The 13,487-nt window shown below is 40.9% G+C and overlaps 1 protein-coding gene and 1 pseudogene across 1 annotated transcript in view; both read right to left on the reverse strand.

The window, feature by feature from the left end:
• Positions 1 to 2,714: 2,714 nt before the first annotated feature.
• The window catches only part of LOC144683472 (acidic mammalian chitinase-like), a 43,854-nt gene continuing 33,081 nt past the window's right edge, over positions 2,715 to 13,487 (reverse strand). Inside the window, exon 7 of the mRNA XM_078546520.1 lies at positions 2,715 to 2,849. Coding sequence (XP_078402646.1) covers positions 2,788 to 2,849 — 62 coding nt within the window. The 3' untranslated portion in view covers positions 2,715 to 2,787. The remainder of the gene's footprint in view (positions 2,850 to 13,487) is intronic.
• LOC144684033 (acidic mammalian chitinase-like) lies at positions 3,555 to 9,860 on the reverse strand (annotated as a pseudogene).

Below are 13,487 nucleotides of genomic sequence, written 5' to 3' on the forward strand. Positions count from 1 at the left end.
AATGTGCTTGTTTGTCATTATATTTACCAGAACTCAGTGTGATAATATAAGATAATGGGCGGAATCGTCCCAGATTTGTACTAAGCGTATTAGCAGGTGTGAAAAAAGACCTTTTACCCTCTGGCTGCAATGGCAGTTTTTCACGCCGTATCATCTGCTTCCCGCATGATTAATTATGCAGTCACAGGAAACACACTGTCGCACTGGCGGGCCACCACTAAATCGCCCTCCATACTATTACCTTACCCTTTCCTCACATCAGGATTGCAGCCCAGGGCTGCTCCAGTGAATGCCAAGAAGAGTTCAATAGCCCGTCACTGGAATGCCTTTGGAGGCCCACCGTGATGTCCTCCATGTCTGCTCTGGCTGCAGGACATCCAGCAATTGCCACTCCAGTTTGGGTGGTGGTGGTAGTGATGGTCAGTGCCAATGCCGTGCAGAAGATGTTGGCCACCCAGTGCAGAAAGAGGATCTCATCTGTGCCGCCAGGATAAGGCAACAATCTCATCATTGTAAACTTTCACAATCACAAGCCCATCAAACAAAAACTCACCAAGGCTCCTTAGACAGCAATTTCCAAACCCACGACCACTACCAGCTAGAATGACAAGGGCAGCAGATATATGGGAACACCAACACTTGGAAGTTCCACTCCAAGCCACTCACTATCCTGATTTGGAATTATATAGCCTGTCCTTCACTGTCGTTGGGTCGAAATCCTTGAACTCCCTCCCCTAACAGCACCGTGGGTGCACCTACACTACATGGACTGCAGCGGTTCAAAAAGTCAGTTCATCACCACCTTCTCAAGGGCAGTTAGGGATGGGCAATAAATGCTGGCCTAGCTAGTGAAGCCTACATCCCTTGAATGGATAAAAAAAAATTCACTGGCATCTCACTCCCTGTCAGCTCAAGGGACATCACCACTCACTCTCTCACACAGACACACACCCCCTTACATCTCCACCTGGGCTCATCTCCTCTGGAGGCTGCCGCTTCAGCCCTCACCATTTTGAGGCCACCTCCACAAATCAATATGTGCCCCCACACACACTCTGGGATACCCCCCTTCCCCAGTACTGCCCTTGCCCTGAAGCCCCTTCCCCTGCCTGAGGCCACTTCTTCCCCTTCTCCAAGCAAGTCCTTGCCCTGCAGCCGTTGAAAAGCCACCCCAGCCTTATGGCTGATCTGATATGTAGAGACCTGCCTGTGAGCCCCCTTAAAAGTGATGTGGTGCTGTCTGCAACGCCAGGCAATGATGACCAGAAGTGCTGCCCGGAGCAATCGCACCGACGTGCTTGGATGATCCAGCATGGGATTACGGGACCAGAAGATTCCGCCCTGTGTCTTAGGATCCACAGCTGTATTTTAATGTTATTAAACCAATTGTATTGATAAATGACTTGTTTATGAGCAAGCTTGTTTTACATTTAATAAACAAACTAGCAGAGAATCACACAAATGAATTCCTCAATAGAAACTGGTGCAAAGGTATCAACAAAGCACCTGAGCATGATAATTGTGTGATTTTGGAATCAGCCCCTAACACAGTAAACAATGACACTGCTTGGTATGTTAAAGCTGTCATCTTTTCCTTGGATTCCTTTGTTCTCTCTGTAACAATTTTTTCTTTCAGCAAACAAAATAAATTGCAAGATAATTGAAAAGAATAATGGATTGGACATTTTCGGCTGTTTTGTTTTGGGTTTTTAATTCCCTTTGTCTCATATTTGGTTGCACTCATGCAAAAACATTCAGGTGCTGGGGGGATGAATGCATAAGAACAATACTCTGAAGGTTAGGCCAATATTCCACCCACACAGGAGAAAGCAGAATCAAAATAATGTTGAAACCCAAAACACTCCAGAAACTCTGCACATTTCAGGAAAAGCAGCTCTTTTGATCAGTGCCCCATTCACCAGCCACATGTACCATCTACAAGATGCACCACAGCAACTTGTCAACCTCCTTTGACCTCTGCCAGCTAGAAGGAACAAGGACAGCAGATGCATGGGGACACCACCACCTGCAAGTTCCTCTCCAAGTCACACATCATCCTGACTTAGATCTAAATCGTCATTCCTTCACTATCACTAGGTCAAAATTCTGGAACTCCCGCCCTAATAGCACCTTGGGTGTACTTCCACTACATGGAAGTTCAAGAAGGCTGCTCACCACCACATTCTCACGAGCAGTTTGGGATGGGCAACAAGTAGTCACCTTGTCAATGACACTCACATCCAAAGAAAGAAAAAGAACAAACATTAGCAAACCCCTCAGGCAGGTGGGAATCTAACTGTAAAAAGCATTTTCCCATCAGAAATGAACTGCCAATTAAAAATTCTCCACCACCCCATATCTGCCCCACAGGCAATTAATTAACCTGCTATATAAATGATTAGTACCATTTTATCTTGTGATAAATATATTGGTAGGATGCGAGATATCAAAACTCAGTTGGTTCCACTCTCCTTCCTGTGTTGAAACCAAAATGCTTTCCCTGTGAACTGCTGGAATGACTGTAGATATCAGCGTGCTGTGCTTTGAGTTTGTGTCAAAGATTCAAATGTCTATTTATTCCTTAAACTGTTGGAAATGAATTCATGCAGGTGAATTCCTTTCAACTGAAATTGTTGGATATCATTCATTAACAGAAAATACCAAGTGAACTGTATTCTTGATGAATCAATGATTTTTATTTTGCTGTTTAAATGGCATTTTATACCTTCAGTTGAGACAAATTAGATGTGGTACATTAATGGTCTTTATCCACAATGATGCATCACCTCAGTAATTAAACTGAAGACCAGTTACAGCTTCACTGGTGCCCAACGAAGATTTATGGCAGGCTGGAAAAATAAAGACTATTTTAGTGTTCTCTTATTCAATGATAATATTTCAATATCACATCAGCAGCATAAAAATAAACAACTGATATATTGGGTATTTTTTAAATTATAATTATTTTCTTGTTTCCTCGCCTTTCTTCTTCCCCAACAACACATCTTCGCTCAACAGAACTGACCAGGACCACACGCAAAGACTTCCCCAATTCCACAACCAGGTTCTGAAACATTCATGCAAAAGCAGCTTAGGCTGAAATAAAACTCAGTAACCTTGTTTTGTGAAAATGTCATTGCAGATCTCTATGATACCAGAGCACTGCTGTGGGGACTGCAACAGTTCAAGAAGGCAGCTCACGAAGGGTAATGGAAGGGCAATAAAAGCTGGGCATGACAGCCCTACACCCAATGAACCAATAAAAATAACACCAATGTGAAAGCATTCCATCCATTTCAACCAAAACGAAACTAGGAAAATTAACCTAGATTCATTTGACATGCACATTGTGAGGATTTGTCGAAATTGTACACCCAGTGAGCTGAGTTTTGTTAAATTTTACACGTATATTTTGAACTCCTGATGCATTCCTTTAGGACTTCTAATAAAAGCTACATTGGTATTTTACACTACCTTAACGTTATTGTTTTCACAGAAAGCCTGCTTTAAACTGTTACTTAGGTTAGTAAGCAAGTCTACCTTCTGCTTTCTCATTATGCCCAGTTGCAACAGGCACATGAAGAATCAAAGACTAATCCAGCAGCACAATTTTTCAGGTAGGTCACTCCATTGTCACATTCATAAAATTTGCTCTTGTCCTTTGGATCAGCGTAGATGCCATTAGCTCTGCCGGCGCAGAAACCACTTCCGCCACTGCTGCCGCCACCAGGGGCCTGACTGGGAGGAACAGCTGGTGCCAGTGTTGTTTTAGATGGAACACAAGCTAGAAGGAAACAAAATCCACTAATTCATTGCTTGCTTCAAAATTAGTTGCAAACAAAGATAAACGTTGCAAAGACAAGGGCTGTCGCTGCATTGAAAATCATCAGCTCGAACTCAATTCCTTACGGTGTCAGGAACGAGCTGTTTGGAAATTCCGTTCAATAAGGGCTACTGAGAAAATCTTGTGACATGGCCAATTCTGTCTGGAGCCTATTTGCTTGAGCGAAAATTTTGAAGTGCAATTTAATTATAGATTTATTTTAAGTCAAGTTACACAAAATGTTATTGAACCCCCTCTGATTAAAAAATTGATAAATTTGGATCACAATACGTTTTCCTTTTAAATGACATTATAATACAATGCACATCTTTAATTTATTTAACTATCATCGGCAGACTGGATGCAACAACCAATACAGATTCATGACTTAGCCTGTTAATATTGTTACGAAGATGTGATATTTAAAATATTAATTTACAATGCCTTCAGCTGGATATTTATTAATTTATAATGTCGTCGGGTGGACAATCATGTGTATTAACCTTTTTTGAAATGGACATTTTTTTCTAAGCTAAGGACACTGGCTTACAGCAACTACTATATTGCATTTGAGAAGGACACAAGTTGCTTTTTATGGAGACCTGGAGATCTCAGAGAGAGGTCACATAATCCAGCTCTTGGGTGAAAAGATACTGAATTTTGAAGGTTCAAAGTGAGACTGCCTCAGGGGCAACAGCCTTACCCCATCTGTCTTTCTTCTGTTACCTCTCTCATCAAAGATGATCTGTTTATGATTTGAAATACCCATCAGAAGATTTTATTGCTGCAAACCAAAAGCTCCAAAAGGAGAATTCTGAATCAAAGCCACAGTCTCCAGGGAAAAACACCAGGAACTATTGTGGACCAGGGCCCTTCAGCTGCAAACAGACATCTGGTCAGCCAGTGATTTTTTTTTTCTCTGATTCTATTTGTTACTTGGCCAAATTTTTAATACCTGATATTCTGCAGAGTCTTACTTCCTTTTCCTTGCTTGTTGTGCGGAGGAGGGGGTGATGGCTTGCGCGTGTTGTATGTTGGTTGGAATGGCTGAGGAATGATCGCTGAGACATTGCTATGTCTAAACAGTAACTGGTTTATTAGATTTAATGAACTATATACAGATACACATAGCTAGGTGTTAGTCTGCTTGAAACTTTCTCACTCTCGACTCTTGGTCATGTGTATCTTGCATCATCGTTATGGGCAGTGCTGTTTATACAGTCCCACTCATTAAACCTAACAACGCTAATGCTACAGTGTGTGTTGTTTTTGCATTAGTGAGTACTTAGGCATTTTTTTCATTTTAAACCTTTTTTTAGTAATTTCTGCATCTTTACCTGAGTGAGTTTTAGCAATAAAGCTAATTCTTAATTCTGCAATTAAATATATATAAATTGGCAATAACATTTCTTCATTAAATTCAGACTCTGTTATAATCAAGTCAGGAATGGGACAAAGAGCAATCAGTTCATCCCAGCAACCTGGGTCGTAATGTTTATACATGTTTCAGTACTTTACTGCATGGCTCATCCTGTTTTAGGAATTTTATGATTGTAGACACTTAGCAATATTGCAGTAGTCAGTTTTCTGTGGCTCTAACAATGTTGAAATAGAAATACCTTTAGATACCCCAAATAATTGCTAAGTTATATTAGTTATTAGTGGTTGCCCCTGCTTACTTTGTGGTAGCAACAAGTAATCAGTCCAAGCCTAAGCCATCCTGACATTTACCTGCAGAAATTCCAAGCCCAGAGTGCAAGGCATTAATAAGAGGATAAGGCCCTTGGTTGCAGAAAGCACCAGAGAAATCATCCATAGCAAGAGTCCACACCATAGCTCCTCCAAAGTTGTTCTTTGTTAACCACTCAGCCTGAAAGACATTGTTCACAATTTTAATTCACAAATCCTTGTTTGCAAGTAATTTTTACCCAAAATATAACTTATGCTCCCTAGGGGTCAGTGTTGGGACCTTTGCTTTTCCTCATAAATAATAATGACCTGAACCTTGGTGTACAGGGCACAATTTCAAAGTTTACAGATGATACAAAAATTGAAAGCATTGTGCACTGTGAGGAGGATAGAGTTGGGCTTCAAAAAGACATAGGCAAGTTGGTGGAATGGGCAGACAGGTGGCAGATAAGGTAAAATGCAAAGAAACATGAAGTAATATATTTTGATAGGAAGAACTTGGAAAGACAGTGTAAAGTAAAGGGTATAAATACAATAGGGGTGCTGGAACAGAAGGACATGAGTGACATATGTATATGTAATTTAATGTGGCAGCACACGTTGAGAGAGCAGTTACTAAAGCATACAGTACCCTGGGCTTTATTAATAGTGGCATAGAGCACAAGAGCAAGGAGGTTATGTTGAACTTTTATAAGTCACTAGTTCAGTCTTAGCTGTAGTATTGCATCCAGTTCTGGGTACTGCACTTTAGGAAGGACACAAAGGCATTAGAGGGTGCAGAAAAGATTCACGAGAATGATAACAGGGAAGAGGAACTTCAGCTATGAAGATAGATTGGACAATATAGGACTATATTTTTTCGAGAAAAGAATACTGAGAGGAAATTTGATTGAGGCATTCAAAATCGTGACAGCTCTGGACAAAGTAGATAGGGAGAAATTGTTCCCACTTGTGAAAGGATTGACAATGCGAGGTCACAGATTTAAAGCAATTCGTAAAAGAAGCACGAGTGATTTGAGGAAAATAATTTCCGTGCAGCAAGTGGTTAGGGTCTGGAATGCACTGCTATCTCGGTTACAAAGAGGTGAGTTGACAGAAATATGAACTTTTCCCAACACTCTTGCACAAGGGACTGAATCAGAAATAAAAATGATGGTTAAAACACCATGAAACAAGATATATCATCTATAACGCAGGCTCCAACAATCCTATGTGTAATGGTGTCATGTTCCAGTTATTCAACTGATCGCTACAACAACATTATTCTAATGATGATTGCAACAAACTAGCTGTAAATTACAACAAATATTGCACCAAACCACCAAATAAAAAGTGTAGGACATCAGTTTATCCTTGTCTCCAAAGCTTTTCACATTGTCATATCCAACCCATACATCTCCTTTATGACCATATGGAACCACCTGTGGAGCATCCCATTCGGAAGTGCCAGTTTTCAACAATGTGCAGATCTGTGAGAAGAGTGAGACATTAGCATTCAAGTCATCAGCGGTCACAAATGATCAGTGATTTGCAATGCTCTCAACGTACATTGGCAATCATTTGCACATCACTTTCCATTAATGATTTATTCAACCATCATTTTCTCTCAATTACAATCCTCAAACTGGGAGCACGGTTCTTATTTGCTGTTGAAAAAATATTTTTATTCATAAAAAGCAAGTGATGACTAATATTACCCTTTATTAAAAGAGAACCAATGCTTCCTCATGCTGCACGTTTCCAATCCGGGGCACTGGAGGATCCAAAGAAGTATCTGGACTTAAATCAATCTCTTTAACCTGTGTAAAGTAGTAGCGTCAACACCAGCTTCTTACCATTCCAACAATGTGGAAATAAGGCATAGGTTGGCACACAAGCTGCTGAGGATTGACTGTAATCTTTGTACAAAAAACCCTGGAGCTTCCTGGGGGGAGGTTAAAGATGTAAAAGGTTATATCCTCCACTTTACCTCCTGGTGTATTTTCCAAAACTAACAACAATGGCCTGAGTGAGACAGTCAAATACCTTCCGATGATGGAGGGTGTGGCACCAAGTCTCTGTTCATCAGAGTATGATGACACATGTTTCAGCTCCAGTTCCTTTGGTACCTAAGCTGAGCCAGGCCATGTGTTGTGATGCTGGCAGAGGTAGCAGGATCTTCATACACGGGACAGATGATCACATGGGGGTGTCTTTGGTAAGGATGTCAGAATGAACTGCCTGTCTTTAAATCGGGCCATCCTGGATACTTTCATCACTTGAACTGCACAAGGGGAGCACATGCTTTTAAGATACATTTTAACATGTCACTTAATCTGCCTGAGGAAGTTTGTATGATTGAGATAATGCAGATGTTCTCACAGTAAAGCTTGAGTTGTTTTGGAGGATAGAATTCAGTACTTGGTTAGTATTTTCAAATATAAAATCTTATGGAATAAAGAAGCTGCATCAGTAGCAACACCTCATAATAGGCCAAGGTTCCAGTCTCTCTGGTGTACGGCCCAGCTGGTCCAGGACCTCCTGATGGGGCTCCAATCCCAGTGTCGGATGAGGTCAGTCTGAAGGTATGGCCATATGTAGCGAATCCAATGTTCAGTTTCTCTGCAGGAGCTCCCTGATCTTTCCAGTAATTCATTGTAAAATTCTACAGGAAAAAAACAAAAAGTATATGTTAGAAGGACTTTGAAAACCATCTGGCTGAAGATAGTTATCCACTAGAAATAATAAATATGATTGCATTCTATTTTAATGAACACTTACCACATTAAAGTGAATGTTGGTTTGTGTTTGTTATTTGGGAGAGGGTAAAGAGGGCTATTTTCTCCAGTGACGCTATTCCCGGATCCATGGTAATCGTATGTCATCACATTGAAAAAGTCCAAGGTTCCGTATAAGAGATCTGAGTTACACTGATATTTTGTTTACTAAATTAAATGGTAATTATCTAACTCATGAAAGAAATTAGCTCTGACAGTTAAAATTATACGAAACAAACAAGGGCCTTGCATTTAAACAGGACCTTTTATGGCCTCAGGATATCCCAAAGCAGCTCACAGTTGATGAATGACATTCAAACTCTTTCGAGTTATCAACAGTCACAGATTGCAACTCTTTCGAGTACAATCACAGTTCTTGGTTTCCGGGAGTGGGACATGAACCCACAACCCTCTGATTCAAAGGCAAGGGTGCTATGAACTGAGCCACAGCTGACACCTCTGAATGACATTCAACATGCACTCACTGTCACATTCAGGTAAATGACCAATTAGAGTGATTTAGTGCCGTTGACTGAGGAATAAATGTTAGCCAGAACACAGGGAGAACACTTACTCGAATAATTCCATGGGGGCTTTTACATCTATTTTGGAGCTCAGACTGGACTTCAGTTTAACATCACATCCGAAAGGCGGCAATGCAGCACTCCCTGAGCATGGCATTGGAGTGTCAACTGAGACACTCCAATTGAGTTGTGTCGTGAACCCACATTTGACTGATTCAGATGCAAGAGTGCTACCACCGAGCCACCTTGTGTGTTTCTATAGCATATTAAAACATTTGAGTTTATTTTAAAACCTGCCACCCAGCTTTTGCTGAAAAATGGAGACTAATGAAATGTCCGGGCCATTGACAGCCAGAAGCCTGCCCAACTCGATGTTCGAGCAAGCTTTGAAGCACACGGCCAACACTCATCTGAAACAAACAAGAGCCTTATTTAGATTCCTAAATGGGCACACACCCATCGTCGAACCCAAATGGAATCATTATGGATCAATGATGGAACCATTGACACTCAGGTTCAACCATGCGACTCTCTATTACACTGTCCCGAATGCTTGAGTGTCTCCTGAATGCAGCAGTGACCATAAATGGCCATGGTAAGTATGGTCTGCCCGGAGCACAATGCAGCAGAACTGTAATATATAACTTATACATCACAGCCCAACTGATGAGAGCAGGGCCTTTATATTCAGGGATCTAAATGAGAAAACAAAGAGTAACAAACTACAAGATGATCGAAGAGGAGGATTCAAAATGCATGGATACTTCTTATATAACTTAGAAATATATTTTACAGAAAAGAAAAGAATATGATGTTCTCCTTGTTTCCTGAAATACATTTATCTTTCAATCATAACCAGGAGAAAAATTTCAGAATATCTGGTCATCATCTCATTGCTGTTTCTGGGGTTTTGCTGTGAGCTTGTTGGTTGCTGCATTTTCAGGCATTACAACAGTGTCCACAGTACTCCAAAATACTATTGACTGGGAATATATTTGGGATGCCATGAAGCTGTAAAAGGAGGTACATAATTCAAATTCATTTTTCCATTACTCACCTACTTTTCATGTTTTACTACTCATTGAAAGAAAGAAGCATTTGTACAGCTTTCCCAGAATTTCCCAAATTGTGAATATAGCACAGTCAATAAACAAACTATCAAACCCAAACCATGGGGGCAAGAGTTCCTAGATTGTGTTCAGGAGAATTTTCTACAGCAGTACGTGTCCAGTCCAACAAGAAGGATGTATTGTTGGACCTGATTCTTGGAAATGAGGTGGGCTAAGTAGATCAAGTGTCAGTGGGGGAACATTTAGGAGACAGTGATCATTGTATCGGAAGGTTTAGGATGATGGTAGAAAAGGACAATGTGCAATCCAGAGTAAAAATAATTAACTGGGGAAGAGCCAACTTCAATGGGGCAAGAATGGAGATGGGCCGGATGGACAGGAACCAAAGGTTGGAAGCAGAAACTGTAGCTGAACAATGGGCTACCTTCAAAGAAGAAATGGTTCGGGCACGGTCAAGGTATATTCCCCAAAGTGAAAGATAGGACAAACAAATCCAGAGCTCCCTGGATGAAGAAGGAGATACAAGTTAAGATAAAGAAGAAAAAGTGTGCTTATGACAGGTGTCAGTTAGAAAATACAACTGAGAACCAAACGGAATACAGAAGGTGTCAGAGGGGAGGTGAAAAAGCAAATAAGAGAAGCAAAGAGGGATAATGAGAAAAGACCGGCGGCCAAAATAAAGGGGGATCCCAAAGTCTTCTATAGGCACATAAATAATAAGAGGGTGGTAAAAGGAGGAGTAGGGCCACTTAGGGACCACAAAGGGGATTTGCATATGAAGGCAAGGGGCATGGCTGAGGTGTTAAATGAATACTTTGCATCTGTCTTTACCAAGGAAGCAGATGCTACCTAGGCCACGGTGTCAGAGGAGGAAACTCTGTCACTAGAAGGGTTCAAAATTTATAAGGAGGAAGTGTTGGATAAACTGTTGGTGCTTAAAGTTGACAAGGCACTGGGACCGGATGAGATGCATCCAAGGATACTGAAGGAAGTAAGAGTGGAAATTGCAGTGCCACAGGCCATAATCATTCAGTCTTTCCTAGACTCAGGGGAGGTGGCAGAGGACTGGAAAATTGTAAACATTATGTCCTTGTTCAAAATAGGTTGTAAGGATAAGCCCAGCAATTATAGACTAATCAGATTAACTTCAGTGGTGTGGAAATTTCTAGAGAAAATTATTTGGTATAGAATTAGTCACATGGAAAAATGTGGGTTGATTAGGAGGATTCAGCATGGATTTATAAAGGGGAAATTGTGTTTAACTTGGTTGCTGGAGATTTTTGAAGAGGTAACAGAATGGGTTGATGAGGGTAATGCTGTTGATGTGGTGCACATTGACTTTCAAAAGGCAATGCCACACAACAGACTTGTGAGAAAAGTTATAGCTCATGGAATAAAAGGGACAGTAGCAATATTGGTACAAAATTGGCTGAGTAATAGGAAACAGAGGGTAATGGCCAATGGATATTTTTCAGGCTGGAGGAAGGTTTGTAGTGGAGTTCCCCAGTGGTTGATACTAGGATCCATGCTTTTCCTGATATGATCTTGTTCTTGGTGTACAGAGGACAATTTCAAAGTTTGCAGATGATACAAAGCTTGGAAGCATTGCAAAATGTGAGGAAGACAGTGTAGAACTTCAAAAGGACATACACAATTTGGTGGAGTGGGCAGATAAGTGGCAGATGAAGTTCAATGCGGAGAAGTGTGAGGTGATTCATTTTGGTAGGAAGAACATGGAGAGACAATATCAAATAAGGGGCACAATTCTTAAGGGTGTGCAGGAGCAGAGAGACCTAGGTGTATATGTGCATAGATCATTAAAGGTGGCAGGAGGGATGGAAAGAGTAGTTAATAAAGCATTTATTAATAGGGGCAAGAGCAGGGAGGTTTTGTTGAGCTTATATAAGATGCTAGTTAGACCTCAGTTGGAGTATTGTGTACAGTTCTGGGCGCCACACTATAGGAAGGATGTGTTCGCACTGGAGAGAGTGCAGAAGAGGTTTACAAGAATGGTTCCAAGGATGAGAAACTTGAGCTATGAAGATAGATTGGAGAGGTTGGGACTGACCACCTTGGAGAGGAGAAGGCTAAGAGAAAATTTGATAGAGGTATTCAAAATCATGAGGGGGCTGGATAGAGTAGATAGGGAGAAGCTGTTCCTACTTGTCAAGGAATTGAGAATGAGACGGCACAGATTTAAAGTGATTTGCAAAAGAAGCAAATGTGATGTGCGAAAAAACTTTTTCACACAGCGTGCGGCACGAGTCTGGAATGCTGTGCCTGGAAGTGTGGTGGAGGCAGGTTCATTCGAGGCATTGAGGCAATAGATGATTATTTGAATAGAAACAATGTGCAAGGATACGGTGAAAAACAGGAGAATGGCACTAATTCATGATACTCATTTAGAGAGCTTTTCAGAAATGAAGGGCTGAATGGCCTGCTTCTGCGCCGTAACAATTCTGTGATTCTGTGATATTGGCAAGTTCTATAATTGGAAAGGGCAAAAGAAATATCTGCTTTTGTGACCCCAGATGGTCTATATCAAAGTCAGGTGATGCCTATTGGTATGAAAATGCCCCAGCCACATTTCAACCACTGACAAACAAGGTGATTGAAGGAATCTGCAATTGTGCGGTCTATATTGGTGATTTGGCTGTGTTCAGTCAGATGTGGGAAGAATACCTAAAGCAGTTGGAGAAACTATTCAACCGACTACAGGAGGCTTATTTGGTTATGAATTTGGCTAAAAGTGAATTTGCAAAGGCAAAAGTCACGTATTTAGGCGACACTGTTAAAGATGATCAAGTGGCCTCACGGGATACAAAAATGAAAGCTATTGTGGAGTTGTACCATCTACAAGATGCACTACAGAAACTCATCAGCCTCCTTAGGCAGCATCTTCTAAATCCACCTGACCTCTACCAGCCAGAAGAACAAGGGCAGCAGACACGTGGAGACACCACTACCTCCAAGTTGGTTTCCAAGTCACACATCATCGCAACTTAGAACTAAATTGTCATTCTTTCACTATCACTAGATCAAAATCCTGGAATCCTTCCCTAAAAGCACTTTGGGTGCACCTCCACTACATGGACTGCAGCAGTTCAAGAGGGCTGCTCAGCCCCACCTTCTCAAGGGCAATTCAGAATGGGCAACAAGTCTTGTCAACAACACTCACATCCAAAGAAAGAAAGAAAAACAAACAAAAGTAATCCCCTTAGGCAAGTGTGAATTTTTCCATCAGAAAAGAACTGCCCATTAAAATCTCTGACCAATCCCATATCTGCCTCACGGACAATTAATTAATCCGCTATATAAATTATTAGTTTCATTTTTTTATGGGAAAACAAATGTCGGTAGAATGTGGGATACCAAAACTCAGTTGATTCTATTTTCCTTCCTGTGTTGAACCCAAAATGCTTTCCCTGTGAAGTGCTGGAATGATTGTAGATATCAGGGTGCTGTGCTTTGAGTTTGTGTCAAAGTTTCAAATGCCAGTTTCTGCCTTGAACTGTGTTGGAAATGAATTCATGTGGGTGAACTCCTTTCAACTGAAATTGTTGAATTTCATTCATTAAAAAAAAAACAAGCAAACTGTTTTCTTAATGAATCAATGATTTTATTT

Source organism: Cetorhinus maximus, chromosome 8 (assembly GCF_964194155.1).
Source record: "Cetorhinus maximus chromosome 8, sCetMax3.hap1.1, whole genome shotgun sequence".
Classification (NCBI taxonomy): domain Eukaryota; kingdom Metazoa; phylum Chordata; class Chondrichthyes; order Lamniformes; family Cetorhinidae; genus Cetorhinus; species Cetorhinus maximus.